Here is a 22,246-nt window from a genome sequence, read left to right as displayed (position 1 = left end):
CTATAAGTTAGGAGATAAACCCTTTCCTACACCAAATGGCTCTGGTCAGTGTTTGATCACACCGAGGTCACATGACAGTAGTTTCTGTTTCTGTACTCCAGCTTAAGGGAAATTTAATATTAATGCAATTGCATAGTCGTTGTCACTCTTTAATATTTTGTTATTGCTGTTTTGTTTTGTTTTGTTTTGAGACAGAATCCCTTTACAGAGTCCTGGCTATCCTAGAACTCAGTGTAGACTAAGCTGACTTTGTACTCAGAGATCCATCTGCCTCTGCCTCCTAAATGTTGAGATAAAAGGCGTGCACCGCAATGCCCAGCAATTATTTTGTTTTTATAAGGAGATATCTAAGGCGACACTTTATTTTTTTATTTTTTTTTTTTTTGGTTTTTCGAGACAGGGTTTCTCTGTATAGCCCTGGCTGTCCTGGAACTCACTTTGTAGACCAGGCTGGCCTCGAACTCAGAAATCCGCCTGCCTCTGCCTCCCGAGTGCTGGGATTAAAGGCGTGCGCCACCACGCCCGTAAGGCGACACTTTAAATTACAGCTGAGAAGGCCACCTGTCAATCCCTATTTTCCAAATTTTCTTTAAATACACTCTCATTTATCCACAATATTTTGGCTTTAATTCTTCTTATCACTTGGGGTTTTTTGTTTTGTTTTTGGTTTTTTGGTTTTTTTTTTCTTTTTTTATTAGATATTTTCTTCATTTAAATTTCAAATGCTATCCCAAAGCCCCCTATAACCTCCCCCTGCCCTGCTCCCCAACCCACCCACTCCCGCTTCCTGGCCCTGGCATTCCCCTGTACTGGGGCATATGATCTTCGCAAGACCAGGGCCTCTCCTCCCATTGATGGCCAACTAGGCCATCCTCTGCTACATATGCAACTAGAGACACAGCTTTGGGGGGTACTGGTTAGTTCATATTGTCATTCCACCTATCAGGTTGCAGACCCCTTTAGCTCCTTGGGTACTTTCTCTAGCTCCTTCATTAGGAGCCCTGTGTTCCATCCTATAGATGACTGTGAACATCCACTTCTGTATTTGCCAGGCACTGGCATAGCCTCACAAGAGAGAGCTATATCAGGGTCCTGTCAGCAAAATCTTGCTGGCATATGAAATAGTGTCTGGGTTTGGTGGTTGTATATGGGATGGATCCCCGGTGGGGCAGTCTCTGGATGGTCCTTCTTTCTGTCTCAGCTCCGAACTTGGTCTCTGTAACTCCTTCCATGGGTATTTTGTTCCCCATTCTAAGAAGGACAGAAGTGTCTTTGATCTTCCTTCTTCTTGAGTTTCATGTGTTTTGCAAATTGTATCTTGGGTATTCTAAGATTCTGGGCTAATATCCACTTATCAGTGAGTGCATATCATATGACTTCTTTTGTGATTGGGTTAACTCACTCAGGATGATATCCTCCAGGTCCATCCATTTGGCTAGGAATTTCATAAATTCATTTTTTTTAATAGCTGAGTAGTGATCTATTGTGTAAGTGTACCACATTTTCTGTATCCATTCCTCTGCTGAGGGACATCTGGGTTCTTTCCAGCTTCTGGCTATTATAAATAAGGCTGCTATGAATATAGTAGAGCATGTGTTCTTATTACCAGTTGGAACTTCTGGGTATATGCCCAGGAGAGGTATTGCGGGATTCTCCCGTAGTACTATGTCCAATTTTCTGAGGAACCGCCAGACTGATTTCCAGAGTGGTTGTACAAGCTTGCAATCCCACCAACAATGGAGGAGTGTTCCTTTTTCTCCACATCCTCTCCAGCATCTGCTGTCACCTGAATTTTTGATCTTAGCCATTCTGACTGATATGAGGTGGAATCTCAGGATTGTTTTGATTTGCATTTCCCTGATTATTAAGGATGTTGAACATTTTTTCAGGTGCTTCTCAGCCATTTGGTATTCCTCAGGTGAGAATTCTTTGTTTAGCTCTGAGCCCCATTTTTAATAGGGTTATTTGATTTTCTGGAGTCCATTTTCTTGAGTTCTTTATATATATATATATTGGATATTAGTCCCCTATCCGATATCACTCAGTTTTTAAAAGTGGTTCTGGTTATTAAAAGTTACATCAAGTACCTTCTGATGTGGTTATGTGGAAGTTTTCCCATGTTGGGGTTATGAAAGGCTAGAGTAGAATTAGCCTATGTCATGGTCACATACACTGATCTACACTATTATTATATTCTTTAAATTAGGGGAATATAGTACAAGGCTGGACGACTCAGCAGATATTCGATGGCTTGCTAATTCACTGTTGTATCCTTATTCATTTGTGTGTGTTCTTTCTGCTGCATGGGGCATCTATGATATTCCTCAAGAGCCATGAATACCTACCTACAAGGATGGCCGTCTCAGCTCCTTTCTTCCCTCCTGTGGTATTGCCTCTCTTTAGATGAACAAGGCAGGAGATATGATCTCTAAACTGTCAGAAAAGCCCTGCCTTTGATCTTGCTGCCTTAGGAAAGATCTCTTGTTTTCAGGAAGAAAGCATCCTGATCTCCAACTAAGTAGTGCTGCGAATCCCTGAGGATCTGGGTATCCAGGGAGTACTAAAATGCCCTGTGGCCTAGGCACTGACTTTTTCCTTCTTTCTGATTTTGCTTCTAGATTTGAACATTGAGTCATCAGGATCTGGCTCTGTGAAGGTGCAGAATATTGAATGTGATAGCTGTAAAATCGACACTGAGCAGGGGACCAGCATCCTGCAGTCTGTGAAGGTAACTTTGTTCAGGTTGCAGAAATACTTTACCTCTACAAAACATTAAATACTATATCAAACTACAAGGCTTAATTTGTTATTTAGATTATTCTCTTTCATCTTTTAGAGACTTTACAAAAAATTTTGCCTTAAAAAGCACAAATGTCATAGAAACTTTGCAAGTTTTCTGTTTATAATATCATAATTATTATTATAGACTTCATTTCAAAGTATAGTTAAACCCCAAAGTATATATTTAGGATTTTGAGACACTATAAAACAAACAAAAAAATGTACTTAAAAAAATTAAACTCTATCTTGAAATTATTGAAATTAATTTAAAACTCAAGCATCATTGATGCAAAGTACATTTTGCAACATTTTCATTTTCTTCTACTTATTAAAGAACAAAGAAAGTCTTTATGTCCTATAACTGTACTTAAAATATATGGCTATTTTACTGAAACTTTGAATATACTAGAAGCTTTTTAACAGAGGATTAGGCGGGTAGTTTTGCAGAATAGCAGATAATTCCTCTTGTTTTGTAATTAACGTTTTTACATTCCATTTTTTAAAAATGAGATTGGACTTAGCTATAAATATTTCAAAATATACTCTGTAGGGAGTGTTGTTCGTCTTTCTAGTTGTTACAGCATTTGCAGGGTTAAAACCCAATACTCTGATAGGCTTCGTTGAACTTGGTTATCTTTGTGTTGTAGTTTCATGGCTTTAACTTTCACAACATTGATGAGAATGATTGACACATCCTGTTTTCATCTCATTGGTTCATTTGTCCGTCTTTATCTGCACACGTGCTTTTCCTGCCTGCCTATAGATGAGGCAGCTAAAAGAACTAATTGTGCAAACATCATAAAAGATTAGGACTACCCCAGATAGCATTTTTAGCATATAGTTTGGTTTGGGTTCTTATAAACAAAAGTACTATGCAATAAAAATCTTCAACTTGAATGACTAACTGAATAAGAATACTGTAATTTCCTGCTCCAATCCAATTGCACGCGGGACCTGAGACTGCATTAGTTAGGGAAGCAGAAACCGGCCTGAGTAGGGCCACAGGCCTCATCCGGCCGGATCAGCACCAGGGTAGCTAGAGCGCAGGGTCGCCTGACACCCGCCAGCTACCCACAACCCCCGCCACAGGATTTTGAGACTGCTGGTGAGTGGAACACAGCTTCTGCTCCAATCCAATCACGCGGGAACTGAGACTGCTTTGGTTGGGGAGGGAGAAATCTGGCCTACATAGGGCCACAAGCCTCTTCCAGTCAGAAAGCACCGGGGCAACTAGGGCGCAGGGTCGGCTGACACTCGCCAGCTACCCACAACACCCGCCACAGGATCTTAAGACTTCTGGTGAGTGGAACACAGCTTCTGCTCCAATCCAATTGCGCGCGGGACCTGAGACTGCATTAGTTAGGGAAACAGAAACCGGCCTGAGTAGGGCCACAGGCCTCATCCGGCCGGATCAGCACAGGGGTAGCTAGAGCGCAGGGTCGCCTGACACCCGCCAGCTACCCACGACCCCCGCCACAGGATTTTGAGACTGCTGGTGAGTGGAACACAGCTTCTGCTCCAGTCCAATCACGCGGGACCTGAGACTGCTTTGGTTGGGGAGGGAGAAATCCGGCCTACGTAGGGCCACAAGCCTCTTCCGGTCAGAAAAGCACCGGGGTAGCTAGGGCGCAGGGTTGGCTGACACTCGCCAGCTACCCACAACACCCGCCACAGGATCTTAAGACTTCTGCCGAATGGAACACAGCTTCTGCTCCAATCCAATTGCACGCGGGACCAGAGACTGCATTAGTTAGGGAAGCAGAAAACCGGCCTGAGTAGGACCACAGGCCTCTTCCGGCTGGACCAGCACCGGGGTACTGCCAGCTACCCACGACCCCCTCCACAGGATTTTGAGACTGCTGGTGAGTGGAACACAGCTTCTGCTCCAATCTTTAAATAGTGACAACGACAACAACTAACCCCAGAGATTACCAGATGGCGAAAGGTAAACGTAATAATCTTACTAACAGAAACCAAGACCACTCACCATCATCAGAACCCAGCACTCCCACTTCGCCCAGTCCAGGGCACCCCAACACACCGGAAAAGCTAGACACGGATCTAAAAGCATATCTCCTGATGATGGTAGAGGACTTCAAGAAGGACTTTAATAACACACTTAAAGAAATACAAAGGAACACTGGTAAACAGGTAGAAGACAATAAAGAGGAAGCACAAAAATCCCTTAAAGAATTGCAGGAGAACACTGCTAAAGAGTTACAAATCCTTAAAGAAAAACAGGATAACATAATCAAACAGGTAGAAGTCCTTAATGAAAAACAGGAAAACACATCCAAACAGATGATGGAAATGAACAAAACCATACTAGACCTAAAAAGGGAAGTAGACACAATAAAGAAAACCCAAAATGAGGCAACACTGGAGATAGAAACCCTAGGAAAGAAATCTGGAACCATAGATACGAGCATCAGCAACAGAATACAAGAGATGGAAGAGAGAATCTCAGGTGCAGAAGATTCCATAGAGAACATCGGCACAACAATCAAGGAAAATGTAAAATGCAAAAAGATCCTAACTCAAAACATCCAAGAAATACAGGACACAATGAGAAGACCAAACCTACGGATAATAGGAGTGGATGAGAATGAAGATTTTCAACTCAAAGGACCAGCAAACATCTTCAACAAAATTATAGAAGAAAACTTCCCAAATCTAAAGAAAGAGATGTCCATGAACATACAAGAAGCCTACAGAACTCCAAATAGACTGGACCAGAAAAGAAATACCTCCCGACACATAATAATCAGAACAACAAATGCTCTAAATAAAGATAGAATACTAAAAGCAGTAAGAGAAAAAGGCCAAGTAACATATAAAGGCAAGCCTATCAGAATTACACCAGATTTTTCACCAGAGACTATGAAAGCCAGAAGATCCTGGACGGATGTTCTACAGACACTAAAAGAACACAAATTCCAGCCCAGGCTACTATACCCAGCCAAACTCTCAATTAACATAGATGGAGAAACCAAAGTATTCCACGACAAAACCAAATTCACACATTATCTCTCCACGAATCCAGCCCTTCAAAGGATAATAACAGAAAAAAACCAATACAAGGACAGGAACCACGCCCTAGAAACAACAAGAAGGTAATCCCTCAACAAACCTAAAAGAAGACAGCCACAAGAACAGAATGCCAACTTTAACAACAAAAATAACAGGAAACAACAATTACTTTTCCTTAATATCTCTTAATATCAATGGACTCAACTCCCCGATAAAAAGACATAGACTAACAAACTGGCTACACAAACAAGACCCAACATTTTGCTGCTTACAGGAAACTCATCTCAGAGAAAAAGATAGACACTACCTCAGAATGAAAGGCTGGAAAACAATTTTCCAAGCAAATGGCATGAAGAAACAAGCTGGAGTAGCCATTCTAATATCTGATAAGATTGACTTCCAACCCAAAGTCATTAAAAAAGACAGGGAGGGACACTTCATACTCATCAAAGGTAAAATCCTCCAAGAGGAACTATCAATCCTGAATATCTATGCTCCAAATACAAAGGCAGCCACATTCATTAAAGAAACTTTAGTAAATCTCAAAGCACACATTGCACCTCATACAATAATAGTGGGAGACTTCAACACACCACTTTCACCAATGGACAGATCATGGAAACAGAAACTAAACAGGGACACAGAGAAACTAAGAGAAATTATGAATCAAATGGATCTGGCAGATATCTACAGAACATTCTATCCTAAAACAAAAGGATATACCTTCTTCTCAGCACCTCATGGTACCTTCTCCAAAATTGACCACATAATTGGTCACAAAACAGGCCTCAACAGATACAAAAATATTGAAATTGTCCCATGCATCCTATCAGATCACCATGGACTAATGCTATCTTCAATAACAAAATAAATAATAGAAAGCCAACCTTCACGTGGAAACTGAACAACACTCTTCTCAATGATACCTTGGTCAAGGAAGGAATAAAGAAAGAAATTAAGGACTTTTTAGAGTTCAATGAAAATGAAGCCACAACATACCCAAACTTATGGGACGCAATGAAAGCATTTCTAAGAGGAAAACTCATAGCTCTGAGTGCCTCCAAAAGGAAACTAGAGAGAGCACACATTAGCAGCTTGACAACATACCTAAAAGCACTAGAACAAAAGGAAGCAAATTCACCCCAGAGGAGTAGACGGCAGGAAATAATCAAACTCAGAGGTGAAATCAACCAAGTGGAAACAAGAAAAACTATTCAAAGAATCAACCAATCAAGGAGCTGGTTCTTTGAGAAAATCAACAAGATAGATAAACCCTTAGCCCGACTCACTAGAGGGCACAGGGAAAGCATCCTAATTAACAAAATCAGAAATGAAAAAGGAGACATAACAACAGATCCTGAAGACATCCAAAACACCATCAGATCCTTCTACCAAAGGCTATACTCAACAAAACTGGAGAACCTGGATGAAATGGAGAAGTTCCTAGACAGATACCAGGTACCAAAGTTGAATCAAGATCAGGTTAATGATCTAAACAGCCCTATATCCCCCAAAGAAATAGAAGCAGTCATTAATAGTCTCCCAACTAAAAAAAGCCCAGGACCAGATGGGTTTAGTGCAGAGTTCTATCAGACCTTCAAAGAAGATCTAATCCCAGTTCTTCACAAACTATTCCACAAAATAGAAACAGAAGGTACTCTACCCAACTCATTCTATGAAGCCACAATTACTCTGATACCTAAACCACAAAAAGATCCAAGAAAGATAGAAAACTTCAGACCAATATCCCTTATGAATATTGATGCAAAAATCCTCAATAAAGTTCTTGCTAACCGAATCCAAGAACACATCAAAACAATCATCCATCCTGACCAAGTAGATTTCATACCAGGGATGCAGGGATGGTTCAATATACGGAAATCCATCAACGTAATCCAGTATATAAACAAACTCAAAGACAAAAACCACATGGTCATCTCGTTAGATGCGGAAAAAGCATTTGACAAGATCCAACACCCATTCATGATAAAAGTCTTGGAAAGATCAGGATTTCAAGGCCCATACCTAAACATGATAAAAGCAATCTACAGCAAACCAGTAGCCAACATCAAAGTAAATGGTGAGAAGCTTGAAGCAATCCCTCTAAAATCAGGGACTAGACAAGGCTGTCCACTTTCTCCATACCTATTCAACATTGTACTTGAAGTCCTAGCCAGAGCAATTCGACAACAAAAGGAGATCAAAGGGATACAAATTGGAAAGGAAGAAGTCAAAATATCACTCTTTGCAGATGATATGATAGTATATATAAGTGACCCTAAAAATTCCACCAGAGAACTCCTAAGCCTGATAAACAGCTTCGGTGAAGTAGCTGGATATAAAATTAACTCAAACAAATCAATGGCCTTTCTCTACACAAAGAATAAACAGGCTGAGAAAGAAATTAGGGAAACAACACCCTTCTCAATAGTCACAAATAATATAAAATATCTTGGCGTGACTCTAACTAAGGAAGTGAAAGATCTGTATAATAAAAACTTCAAGTCTCTGAAGAAAGAAATTCTAGAAGATCTCAGAAGATGGAAAGATCTCCCATGCTCATGGATTGGCAGGATCAACATTGTAAAAATGGCTATCTTGCCAAAAGCAATCTACAGATTCAATGCAATCCCCATCAAAATTCCAAATCAATTCTTCAACGAATTAGAAAGTGCAATCTGCAAATTCATCTGGAATAACAAAAAACCTAGGATAGCAAAAACTCTTCTCAAGGATAAAAGAACCTCTGGTGGAATCACCATGCCGGACCTAAAGCTCTACTACAGAGCAATTGTGATAAAAACTGCATGGTACTGGTATAGTGACAGACAAATAGACCAATGGAATAGAATTGAAGACCCAGAAATGAACCCACACACCTATGGTCACTTGATCTTCGACAAGGGAGCTAAAAACATCCAGTGGAAGAAAGACAGCATTTTCAACAAATGGTGCTGGCACAACTGGTTGTTAACATGTAGGAGAATGCGAATCGATCCATTCCTATCTCCTTGTACTAAGGTCAAGTCTAAGTGGATCAAGGAACTTCACATAAAACCAGAGACACTGAAACTTATAGAGGAGAAAGTGGGGAAAAGCCTTGAAGATATGGGCACAGGGGGAAAATTCCTGAATAGAACAGTAATGGCTTGTGCTGTAAGATCGAGAATTGACAAGTGGGACCTCATGAAACTACAAAGCTTCTGCAAGGCTAAAGACACCATCAATAAGACAAAAAAAACCACCAACAGATTGGGAAAGGATCTTCACCTATCCTAAATCAGATAAGGGACTAATATCCAATATATATAAAGAACTCAAGAAGGTGGACTCCAGAAAGTCAAATAACCCCATTAAAAAATGGGGCTCAGAACTGAACAAAGAATTCTCACCTGAGGAATACCGAATGGCAGAGAAGCACCTGAAAAAATGTTCAACATCCTTAATCATCAGGGAAATGCAAATCAAAACAACCCTGAGATTCCACCTCACACCAGTCAGAATGGCTAAGATCAAAAATTCAGGTGACAGCAGATGCTGGAGAGGATGTGGAGAAAAAGGAACACTCCTCCATTGTTGGTGGGATTGCAAGCTTGTACAACCACTCTGGAAATCAGTCTGGCGGTTCCTCAGAAAATTGGACATAGTACTACCGGAGGATCCAGCAATACCTCTCCTGGGCATATATCCAGAAGATGTCCCAACCCGTAAAAAGGACACATGCTCCACTATGTTCATAGCAGCCCTATTTATAATAGCCAGAAGCTGGAAAGAACCCAGATGTCCCTCAACAGAGGAATGGATACAGAAATTATGGTACATTTACACAATGGAGTACTACTCAGCTATTAAAAAGAATGAATTTATGAAATTCCTAGCCAAATGGATGGACCTGGAGGGCATCATCTTGAGTGAAGTAACACAATCACAAAAGAACTCACACAATATGTATTCACTGATAAGTGGATATTAGCCCAAAACTTAGGATACCCAAGATATAAGATACAATTTGCTAAACGCATGAAACTCAAGAAGAATGAAGACCAAAGTGTGGACACTGTGCCCCTTCTTAGAATTGGAAACAAAACACCCAGGGAAGGAGTTACAGAGACAAAGTTCGTAGCTGTGATGAAAGGATGGACCATTTAGAGACTGCCGTATCCAGGGATCCATCCCATAATCAGCTTCTAAACGCTGACACCATTGCGTACACTAGCAAGATTTTGCTGAAAGGACCCAAATATAGCTGTCTCTTGTGAGACGATGCCGGGGCCTAGCAAACACAGGAGTGGATGTTCACAGTCAGCTATTGGATGTATCACAGGGCTCCCAATGGAGAAGCTAGAGAAAGTACCCAAGGAGCTAAAGGGATCTGCAACCCTATTGTTGGAACAACATGATGTACTAACCAGAACCCCGGAGCTCTTGTCTCTAGCTGCATATGTATCGAAAGATGGCCTAGTCGGCCATCAATGGAAAGAGAGGCCCATTGGACTTGCAAACTTTATATGCCCCAATATAGGGGAATGCCAGGGCCAAAAGAATGGGAATGGGTGGGTAGGGAAGTCGGGGGCGCTATGGGGGACTTTTGGGATAGCATTGGAAATGTAATTGAGGAAAATATGTAATAAAAATATTTAAAAAAAAAAAAGAATACTGTAATTTCAAAAAATGGGGCTCAGAGCTAAACAAAGAATTCTCATCCGAGGAATACCGAATGGCTGAGAAGCACCTGAAAAAATGTTCAGCATCCTTAATCATCAGTGAAATGCAAATCAAAACAACCCTGAGATTCCACCTCACACCAGACAGAATGGCTAAGATCAAAAATTCAGGTGACAGCAGATGCTGGCGAGGATGTGGAGAAAAAGGAACACTCCTCCATCGTTAGTGGGATTGCAAGCTGTGGTACAACCACTCTGGAAATCAGTCTGGCGGTTCCTCAGAAAATTGGACATAGTACTACCGGAGGATCCAGCAATACCTCTCCTGGGCATATATCCAGAAGATGTTCCAAGTGGTAAGAAGGACACATGCTCCAGTATGTTTATAGCAGCCTTAATTATAATAGCCAGAAGCTGGAAAGAACCCAGATGTCCCTCAACAGAGGAATGGATACAGAAAATGTGGTACACTTATACAATGGAATACTACTCAGCTATTAAAAAGAATGAATTTATGAAATTCCTAGGCAAATGGATGGACCTGGAGGGCATCATCCTGAATGAGGTAACCCAGTCACAAAAGAACTCCCATGATATGTACTCACTGATAAGTGGATATTAGCCCAGAAACTTAGAATACCCAAGATACAAGATACAATTTGCAAAACACATGAAACTCAAGAAGTGTGGACACTTTGCCCCTTCTTAGAATTGGGAACAAAACACCCATGGAAGGAGTTACAGAGACAAAGTTTGGAGCTGAGACGAAAGGATGGACCATCTAGAGACTGCAACACCTGGGGATCCATCCCATAATCAGCCTCCAAACGCTGACACCATTACATACACCAGCAAGATTTTGCTGAAAGGACCCTGATATAGCTGTCTCTTGTGAGGCTATGCTGGTGCCTGGCAAACACAGAAGTGGATGCTCACAGTCAGCTATTGAATGGATCACAGGGCCCCCAATGGAGGAGCTATAGAAAGTACCCAAGGAGCTAAAGGGGTCTGCAACCCTATAGGTGGAACAACAATATGAACTAACCAGTACCCCCGGAGCTCGTGTCTCTAGCTGCATATGTAGCAGAAGATGGCCTAGTTGGCCATCATTGGGAAGAGAGGCCTCTTGGTCTTGCAAACTTTATATGCCCCAGTACAGGGGAAGACCATGGCCAAGAAGTGGGAGTGGGTGGGTAGGGGAGTGGGGGTGGAGGGTATGGGGGACTTTTGGGATAGCATTTGAAATGTAAATGAGAATACCTAATTTAAAAATACTTCTGTTCTGAAAAAAAAAAGAAGAATACTGTAATTTCTTTTCTTCCTTAGAAATGTTTATTCACTCAATGATGCTTCAGTTTGGGTGAATTAATTCCAGTAATTTCAAGATAGAGTCTAATTCTTTTCTTTACTTTGTATTTGTTCTGTGGAAGACTTGTTAAGAGAAAATAAAGCTATGAACCCACAGTGTTTACAAATATACTATCTCAAAAACGAATTAGAAGATCTAAAACTGACACTTGTTCTTCTGGTTTATGGCATTTTGCCTCAAAGTAGAGCGGCTGGGAAGAAGCAGCCTCAATCGAGGATCTATCAGACTGGCCTCCAGGCAGATCTGTGGGGGCCTTTTCTTCATTAATGATTGATGAGGAGGGCCCAGGCCACTGCGGTTGTGCCATCCCTAGGCAGGTGGTCCTAGGCTATATAAGAAAGCAGGCTGAGGGAGCTAATAAGGAGAACTCCCCCATGGTCTTTGCTGACATTCCTGCTCAGTGTAGGCTCTTGCCTTAGACTCCCTCTCCAAAGAACCCAAGTAAACCCTTTCCTCCCCAACATTGGTTTTGTCATGTTTCATCTCAGCGGCAGAGAAAGAAACTAAGACACCAGTCTGCTACTGAGAGAAGTATTCTTGCAATGTGGTCTTAGGTAACTTACACTCATAAATGCAGACACTGGTAAGATAGCTGGCCTAGATTTTTAAAAATATGGTACAATATCATCTTAAATTAGTGATCATCTGTTAATATGTCTTTCACTTATTTGACTTCATACATAGGGTTATGCTATTTTAATAGCAATGCTTACTGCTAAGGAACAGTTAGTAGGTACTGAGCATCTCAGCTAAGCCTTGTTTATCCTTGGAGCATCTTCATTTCTCAAGAGTCAAACTAGGAGGCACCAAAAGGCCTACAGACTCGCTCACAAACACAGCTAAAGTTGTGGAGCTGGGGTTTGACCTTACATTTGTGCTTTCCAGGCTTAAACTTGTCCCAGCTTGCTTTCTTAGCCAAGGAAGACGTATGGTAATGCTGCATTTATTCAGCATCCTTAAGGAATAAAGTATGTGAATGTCACACATTTGCAGTTTTTAAAAATGTAGCATAAAATTTTCCCCCAATAATTCCTGACTTATTTTCACTTTTAAAACTTGTTCATGTTGTGTGGGAATTAGGTGGGTTTCACGTTACAATGTCAGTGTCTTTAAGCCATCGATAGCCTCTTTGGAAAATCTCATGATTTTCTCTCTACACAAATGAGCATGCATATGAACATTTGCTGACAGTGTCATGAGTTCCAGAAACACTCCAGAAATTCACTTAAGGTCAGCTTCAGATCTGAAAGCAGAGTTACTGTGGAAACAGGTCTTTCTAAAAATTCATTGATAACTTGGTTTTTAGATTCACATCTGTGACTATGACAAAGTTAGCAACACTATAAACCAAATTCTTTTGAGAACAGTTTCTTTTTGTCTTTTCAATACTTTGCTTAAATCCCTGGATTATCTTATGGACATGCACAGAAGAAAAAGTGTCATGCAAGCTTACTGTCTCTACCCTCTGTGGTTTTTTGTTTTTCAGAGTCAAAAGTTGCATGTTCAAACCAAAGGAGGCGATGTGATCTGTTGTGGAACAGTTTACGGAAATATAGATATTCACGCCTCGGATAAAAGCGTAAGATTGATGTACTCTCAGTAACTTCTGCTTAGCTCCCCACGAACAGCAGCTGCTACAAAGTTTATGGTGTAATATTTTCTTTTTAGTGCATTTAGTTCTTTAATAAGCTCATATTGATATTTAGTTCATTAGATTCACTAAACCCTTGATAAGTCTGACTTATCTAGAGAGGCTTTTATTTTCATAGTTATAAATTAAAATACCTCATTAAGTAATACCACAAGTATGGGATTTGGATTTTTCTTAGGTGCTGGGTTTACTTGAATACTGTATTCTCCCAGACTTGCTGCCTTATGGCCGTCCTAAGGGTAAATTCTGAAATGATGGTCACTTATGGACAGGACTGATTTAACTCATGGGTTTTGAATGGACAACGCGATGTTGAGAGAGGAGAAAAGGCAGCAGAGGAACTCTGGGATGCATTGGAGGTGGGGTGAGCAGTTGATATGCTCAGAATACATATAATTTCTATATTCATATAGAAATTAAAAAGCGTCTGGAAGCCTGCTTTAGCATTTCCACTAGGTGGCACTGGGAGATAAAGCTTCTACTCTCCAAAGCTCTACCCACACCCCACCCACACAGGGGGTTTGTATTAGTTCATATCACGCTGTTAATAGTAGGGTTAAAATCTGGAGAGTATGCGGTTTTAGTTGCTACTGCAATGAATAGTGTTTTAAATCTTGAAAAAATCTAAATCAGATTGAGGTTATGAGCATATCTTATAGAGTGTTGTTGGTACAACTTTTAAAATTATACTACATTTTATTATTTGCGCGCGCGCGCGCACGTGTGTGTGTGTGTGTGTGTGTGTGTGTGTGTGTGTGTGTGAGAGAGAGAGAGAGAGAGAGAGAGAGAGAGAGAGAGAGCGAGAGCGAGCGAGAGCACTAAGATGCACAGGTGGAGGTCAGAGGAAAACTTGTAGGAGTCAGTTGTCTCCTTTTACCATGTGGGCCTAATGATGCAGTGAGGGTGCCAGGCCTGGCAGCAGCTGCCTTTACACACTGAGCCATCTGCTACTGCCTCGCTGGTGCAGGTAAGCCAGGCGGATTGTTTCTACTGTGTTAAACTCCCATCACTGCTTTCTACAAATCTGTGGGAAGCTGTTTAAACCAAATATTTAAATATGTAATGAACCTTTTAAATGGAACTAGGAAAGTGTTTCACGATCCTGTAGCCTCGTTCTCTGCCCTTGGAGATGACCTTTAATTTTGCTGGTCAGATGACTGTCTCCTTAGAAGTATAGCAGGCACATCCAATAACTTTGAAGGTCCTCCAAATTCAACCCTTGTGTTAATTGCCAGTGTTATTTGAAATGATATTACATGTAATGTTACTGTAATGTTACCTGCTCTCTGTGGAGGGCAGTGCATATATGTGCATGTAGGTGAAAGGTCAGTGTCGACATGGGATGTCTTTCTCAATCACTCTTCACCTTGTTTTGTTCTTTCTTTTGTATTTTTTGGTTTTTCGAGACAGGGTTTCTCTGTGTAGCCCTGGCTGTTTGGAAACTCACTCTGTAGACCAGGCTGGCCTCGAACTCAGAAATCCACCTGCCTCTGCCTCCTGAGTGCTGGAATTCAAGGCCTGAGCCACCACTGCCCAGCTACCTTGGTTTTTGAGACAGTGCTTCTGTGAATTTTGGCTAGGTTGGCCCCCCAGTGAGCTCCAGGGGACCTGCCTGTCTCCACTTTCCCAGCACAGGAGTTATAAACTTGGGGCACTGGGATTTTGCATGGGTGCTGGGAATCCAAACGCAGGTGCCGTGGCAGATGCCAAACACTGAACTGTTAGCGCCTCAGCCCCAGCCCAGTGTTACACGCTTCCCATCAGATACGAGTGCCAGACATTTAAATCATGCTGTTTGGAGTAATTTGACCACATTATTAATTTGCTCCAGCTGTTATGGAGAATTGAATATTTCTTTAATCCTATTTCCTGTTCAACTACTTTGTTTCTTGCCTGTTTGGTAATGCACAAAAGACATACATTTTTCTGCCTTTCTTCCATAGTATTAACTTTTAAAACATATTTGAAATTTTATTTAAAGACATAAAATACTAGTTAAGAGCGCACATTGAGAATTAAAGTTCCTGATTCAACTGTTTACTTAGTTTTGTGACTTTTGACAAGTCACTTAACATTGGTGTGTTTCAGTTTTCTGGAAAATGGGGTAATAGTAATGGACCTGTCTGAGAACATGGTTAGGAGGGCATCAGTACATGTTTAGTGCTAGCACAGGGCCTTGCCTGTGGCTGACTCTGATACAGGCTTGCTTACAGTGAGGATAAAGGTAAAAGAGGCACAGGAGAGTCAGCCAGAGCCTCACTTCCCTGAACCTGCTTCTCACGGTTTGAGAAACGAATGGAAGTATTGCCTTGCTTATCCAACAAACGAGAAAGAGAAAATTAAATGCCCATCATAAACAATAGCTCTGTCTGTTGTGTGGCTGTTTTAAATGATATTAATTTTGAATCAACCTTGTAACATAACAGAGTAGAGACATTTATGTCATGTGACTGTAGGTTAAAATGATGACCAGCTGCGCTTTTCTTTCTGTTTGGACTACGGAGTCACAGCACTTCCTGTTTATATAATATAACCATTGTGCATATATATAAATTAACTAAGTATAGGGAAAATCCCTCCTGATGTAAAAATTAATTTTAGCAGCACCTCTCAGGAAGGAATTTGTTTTCTGAGCTCCCTTTTGTTCTTTCTTTAAATAACTTCTGTTAAAAATCAGAGAATACAGTTTAATCTAGGGTGTCTACATGTGACAGTTTATCCACTGATATTATGACTATGAATAAGGTTTTATCAGTCTATTGCTGTCAGCCATGCTAGCCCAAGCTTAGTCGTTTGAGTTGGTATCTGATACGGTTCAGGATCCATGGCCCTGGTGTGCTACTCTTTGCTCCTGGAAGTTGTGTGGAGTGATTGGCAGCTCTGTTGTGTTGGGTGTGCTGGGATTTACCTGCTTTTGTTGGCTTTGTAGTGCCGGGTGTCTGCTGGCTTCCTAGGACATATTTAGTTTTTAGTGAACAGTTCAGGTCCTTGGCATTGTCCACGTGCTCATAAAGAGTGCCTTGAAATCTGCTTTATTTAATGTGGGGAGCAGAATCTAAGTGTGAGCACACTTCAGCTAATTCAATGTTTCAAATACTGTTTCACGGTTCATCTTTGGTGCTCTCTAAAACAGCCCCATTCTCTATTGAAAGGCGAGAACATGGCATTTTGTTGACTGTTTTATGGAAATTCTTGGAAAGTGTGAAACCATGAATACTAAGCAAATTTTCATGAGTAGTCTTTGTAGGTGGAGTTTTTTTTTTTTTTTTCTTGAGTTCTTTCCTTTACTGTAAGCGTATGGAAGATAAAACATTTATATTCTGATAAATCCATTTATAAGTAAAATACCCCCATTTTTGGTGACAGATTTGTTGAAACTAGATTTAAAGTAAAAGTTTCTATCAGCCCATATATAAACAAGTGGTTATAAAGCAATATTTTTATGTACTTTGTTAAAAAATATAGAAAATGATAAAGTTACATACTGTGAATCTAGAGGTCATAAGACCCCCTGAGTACACATCTCTCTTGTTTTGTCCTGGTGTCTTTAATATTTCATTCTTGAAATTCAGTCTTGTCTGATGACATTTGTTAATGTTCTTAACGGTTTCTGGGGAGTGTGGGAGTGGGTGCTGATGACAGTGTGTTTACAATGGTAGTGCTGCTTGTTTAAATGACCGGGTGTACTGCTTTTTGTTCATGGGCAGAATTGTGGCAAGCCATCCTTGTAATTGAGAGTGCAGTGTCAACCCCTTCATATGAACACGTACTTGTTTATCACATGTGGGTGATGTGGGACTCTTCTCTTTGTTCTCTGTAGTAAACAGTATTTGAAACATAAATACACATTGAATTTTGTCAGATAAATTTAAGGATAGGTATTAAAGTCCTCTCTTATTTACTGGAAAGCTACCAGTTTATAAGGTGGAAATGTTTTAGAAGTTTATAGTTACTGTGCTAACATGTAAGAAAAGTTGTGCATCTCAGCGAAATCAAAATGTGTTCATGAATTTGAATAGAAATAACTGCATTTGGCTCTTAAGTCAGGTAAAAGATACCAGCATCGTCTGTAAAAAGCTTCATGCTCCCTCCGAGATGCTGTGCATTTTCCCTTTGAAAAAAACCGTGAGGTACAGACAGGCTGCTCCTCCATTTAGTCCTACCGTTCACTGTTGGATGAAGGTAGAGCCAGATGTAAGAAAAAGAATGAAAACAGCGCAGAGAACATAATTAATATAAGAATGAATAAGATAAGCAAAGGAATTGAGTGGTCATATGGAGATAAGTATGCGTGTGGAAATTTTTCCTAATACAAATAAATTACTTGAATTAATGAGTTTATTGTGGTTGCTCGATTAAGGTCAAATATAAAAGTCGAGATAATATAAACTTTTAAGAGATATTGTGTAAGAGTGCTTTTCAAATATCTGGTGGGAATAAACTAATAAGACAAAGTCTACATAGAAAACATAACAAACCTTGTTCAGAGAAAGTAAAGAAGGCATAAATCAATGGAGGGTTGCATATTGGCTCTGTTTCCCATCTCAGAGAATGCATGTTGCTCAGTCTTGCAGTTGTCAAGGTGACTGTACTTCTCCTGACGCTGGTCTTCGATCTAGAGCCGTGGGTCTCAACTTCCCAATGCTGCGACCCTTTAATACAGTGCCTCATGTTATGGTGACCCCCGGCCATAATATTATTTCGTTTTAGTATTACTTCCCAATGGTAATTTTGCTACTGTTATGAATCATAATGTAAATATCTGATATGCAGGATGTCTGAAGTGCGACCCCGACGGGGGCTGTGGCTCAGATCGAGGGCTGCTGTTCTAGATAAACTGCTTTGGTTGTTTATACTTTGTTTTATAATGAACTGATAACGCTCTCTCTCCTACTAGACTGTGAGCATAGAGAAACTTCAGGGAAGTTGTGTTAATATATCTACGGAGGATGGTTTGCTGCAAGCCAAGTATCTTTATACAGAATCTTCCTTTCTGTCTTCTGCTGCTGGGAATATTGCACTAGGAAATGTTCATGGTAAGCTGACAGAGGCCTAGTATATCTTAGACTTTACACATGGCATAAAAGAGATGACTGTACAGTTAAAGCAAGATCAGGAACTGACCTACATAATAAATTGTAGAATAGCCATCCTTAAAAAAAAAATCTATGAAGGTAAAATATCTTACAAACTAATTTAATTTAATTTTGAAGAGAATTTGGAAATTATGCTATTTTATATAAAGCTAATAGTAGTTCTGATTTTTTTAAAGATTTTTATTATTTTAGTATGCTGTGCATGGATGTACACATGTCATCTCTCCAGCCCCAGTAGTTGATATTTAAACATATTTTATAAGACGAAACAATATCCAAGAGATGAAATAAAAGCAATGTTAATAAAGGTGGAATTCTTAGCGGTTACTTTCCATGCTATGAGAGGTTAAATGAATTAAACATTTGGGTAGATCAGAATATAGAGACTCTATGATACTAGTTTTGGGTACACTACATTAATGTGTATTTCTCCTAGCACAGGTCCTCTTAGCAATGTGCTATTTCAGTTGCCTTTGAGTGTTCTGTTGTGATTTCCACAGCATATATCCACAGAGAGCAACATTACTTACTTAATGTTTGCATTGTGGAAAAAGAAAGTGATAACACACAATGTTGACATAATCTGGCCAAAGGCCTACTGGTGGTCGGTGTTATTCTGCTGTTTTATATCTCCACAGAGCTGAGGATTCAGGTCCAGGTGTATGCTCTGCAGTACATAGGGTAGTATTAAGACCCACTTAATCCTTGAAAACAGTACAGTCTGTGCACATCTGCTAAGTGTCTGCTGGGCCTTCTCCAGGAAGTGTGGACTTGAACATTTTTCCATGCATGGCCCGCTCATTTCACTTCTTAGTAAGGCTGGATATCGGTGTCCATACATTTTGGCAGCACTCCCACGTTTTAGAAGTAGGCACAAATTATTAAGTTGTATTAGAATGTGGTTACTGCTAGTCATGCTAGCAAGGAACACATCAGCAAATAGTCTTCTGTTAAAAAAAAAAAAGTGTACTTAGGTAATTACTAGAATAACCTTTGCACCTCAACGTAATGACTGAGCCTCAACAGTCCCTACGTTGATAACATGTATTTGAACCTAAAATAGAGCAGAGCTATACCTTAGTAGTAATGCAGTAGTGAGAAGTAATAGTTTGTAATTTCATGTTTTAAATGACTTTTAATAAACATTACACTTCTATGGGGATCATAATTAAGGTATTTGTTTGGTTGGAGCCCACCGCTCAGCCCTGCTCAAGCACAAGCTGGGAAAAGCCATCTGCCCTCCTTCTCCCAACCCAGTCTGCACTGAAATAACTCTAAAGGAAGTGTCCAAAAGGCACTCCTGGCAGCCAGTGCAACGTGCCTTCTGACATGACCACCTACCCAAATGCCCTCCAAGCTGCCTAGCTTCTGACCATGCTCAGGCACAGTCCCAGCTCCTGGCTGACACATCATCACACCTCGCCGCCTGAGAACTAGAAAACTTCCCTGCCTTTCCTCAGCCCTGTTCTTGGGGACTGTAATCAACTGGGGAGTTGTGCCAATCTGATATGGCCTGTATTGCATTTGATAGAAAAGACATATTAGTATTATAAATAATATACAAGTAGGTTTTGGTGTAAAACAGTTCCCTACCAAGATAGATATTGATTGACCAACACTACAGGAAAAACAACTGTTTTCTATTCTGCTTTATGCCATGTTCATATTCAATACATTAATGCTTTTTAAATATTTTATTTCTTTCATTTTAGACAGGCAGAATGGAATTTGGGAAATTTTACCACTAATTGAACACATTTGTAGATCGAATGATTAAAGTAGCTGAAATAAATATTGCTAGTTATAAGAGTTTTGTTTTCTAAGGTCTTTGAATATTTATTGACTTTAATATGAAGTCAAGTATACTTCCTTACATGGTTTAAATAAGTCTCTTAAGCACTGTTGCCTTAGGTAGGATTTCCCTGAGAGAACACTGAGATGGAAATAAGAATGCAGTGTTTACTGGAAAGACCTCTTGGGCCCCGTGCCATGTCAGGGCAAGAAGCCCCATCTCCATGGAGAAGGCAGACTATGATAGACTTTCAGCAGTCCCAAGTACAGCTCTGAAGCTGACAGGGTTCCTCAGAGTTGCCTCAAGTTATAGTGAGGGAAACTGGAGTTTTATATCCCAGGCCATCAGATCCCAGCTGCTCCAGGAAGGAGTGTGATCTTGGGCCAAGATGGCTGTCTTCAGTTGAAGCGGTTTCCAAAGAGGTCTGTCCTCAAAGGGCTGTGTGCCAGCAGTTCTCTCCGCATCTATGAACAAAAGCCCTTCAGGTATAAAGGAGGCTCTGCATGATGAATCATAGCCTCTGCTACGGTTAAATTTATTCACTGAATGCACTTACTGACAGGCTACCGTGTGTCCGGTATCTAGGAGCCAGGAGTGCAGAGTTGGGCAGGAAATAAATGGTAGCCGTCTTTAAAGAATGCACAGTTGAGTGGAAGGAGTTCTGTTTCACTTCCTCAGGCCCCTCCCACCTATCTGCTGGTGCTGTCCATTGTCACTCTGTGTCAAAGCAACGATCTCACAACTCCTTTTATAGCTTTGGTGCATGAGTAAGCAGGAATAAGAGGGGAATTTTATTCAGTTACTTCCATGTTATTCAGCCAGTTTCTCCCTCTATCCCGTGGTCCTTAGCTCTGTTTCTTTTCCAGTACAGGTGAAAGAGATTAGAAAGAGACTCTAACTCATTCTGTACACCCAGTGCTTTGACTATTTTAAATCACTTGGGTAAACCAACATCGCTTGCTCCCTCTCCTGTGATTACCTGGCCTCCATCCTTGTTCTAAGAGCTTTTAGGCACCATGTGCTGTTGAAGCTTAGAGTATCAAGGTGGGATGGATGGAGGGGCAATAAGGGTCCACATCCTGGTAAGATCCTGAACATATATTTCAGTGAATTCCTTGTTCTCACCCTCTCAGCAGATGGTTGTATAACACATACCATAAAAATATTGGCTATATTTGAGCTTAAGATCCTAAACTTTTTTCCAACATAATATTTTTATTAATTCTTTGATTGAGGATTTAACACCATACACCCCTACCAAGGATTTCCCAGTTCTTTTCAGTCCCTTGCTCTAATGACCTCCCCCACATCAAAAAAAAATAAAAATAAAAATAAAGATCAGATATGTTCTCAGTATTCTCACTGGGGCATGGTCAAACTCTCAGGGGCCTACTCTCTAAATGAAGCTGAGTCCTTCCAGTCCCTGCTGGAAGTCTCTCCAGCCCTCCTCTCATGGGGGGCGATGCTCCAGAGTCCTATCACAGTTCTTAAGAGTTCTCTATGATAGCTTCCTGTCTAGGCTGTTGCTATTTGGGGAGAAGGGGAGGAAGGGAGGGGTTGTCACAGAAGTCTTCCATGTCCCTTTTTCTCAACTGTATCTGCAGTCATCTATATCACTGCAAAAGTAGCTTATTTACTCTTTATGGATCATGGGAGCATGGTCCCATAGTTTCTAATGGTGGTCAACACAGACCACTAACAGGGCTCCCAGTTGCCGTAGGGCCACAGACCCAGATAAGGCCCACTGATGCAGCTGCAATCACGGATGGACATCAAGATGGCTTCTAGACTCAGCATAGACCATGGACATCTGCCTGGCATTTGGTGGCAACATGGGCCAAGAACATCAACACAGACCCAGCT

The 22,246-nt window shown here is 40.7% G+C and overlaps 1 protein-coding gene across 4 annotated transcripts in view; it reads left to right on the top strand.

Moving 5' to 3' along the window:
• Fam185a (family with sequence similarity 185 member A) overlaps window positions 1-22,246 on the top strand; it is a 69,485-nt gene that overhangs the window by 2,429 nt on the left and 44,810 nt on the right. For all 4 annotated transcript variants that reach the window (XR_015046889.1, XM_085836460.1, XM_021162795.3 and 1 more), the window contains exons 2-4: window positions 2,619-2,728; window positions 13,331-13,423; window positions 18,393-18,531. Coding sequence is in view for 3 of the 4 variants with exons in the window: in XM_085836460.1 (XP_085692586.1) it covers window positions 2,619-2,728; window positions 13,331-13,423; window positions 18,393-18,531 (342 nt within the window). In the remaining variant the exon portion in view is untranslated. The remainder of the gene's footprint in view (window positions 1-2,618; window positions 2,729-13,330; window positions 13,424-18,392; window positions 18,532-22,246) is intronic.

Source organism: Mus caroli, unplaced genomic scaffold (genome assembly GCF_978045245.1).
Source record: "Mus caroli unplaced genomic scaffold, Mus_caroli_1 scaffold_4, whole genome shotgun sequence".
NCBI classification, from domain to species: domain Eukaryota; kingdom Metazoa; phylum Chordata; class Mammalia; order Rodentia; family Muridae; genus Mus; species Mus caroli.
Note: the sequence above shows the minus strand (reverse complement) of the source record. Positions and strands in the feature narration are given on the sequence as shown.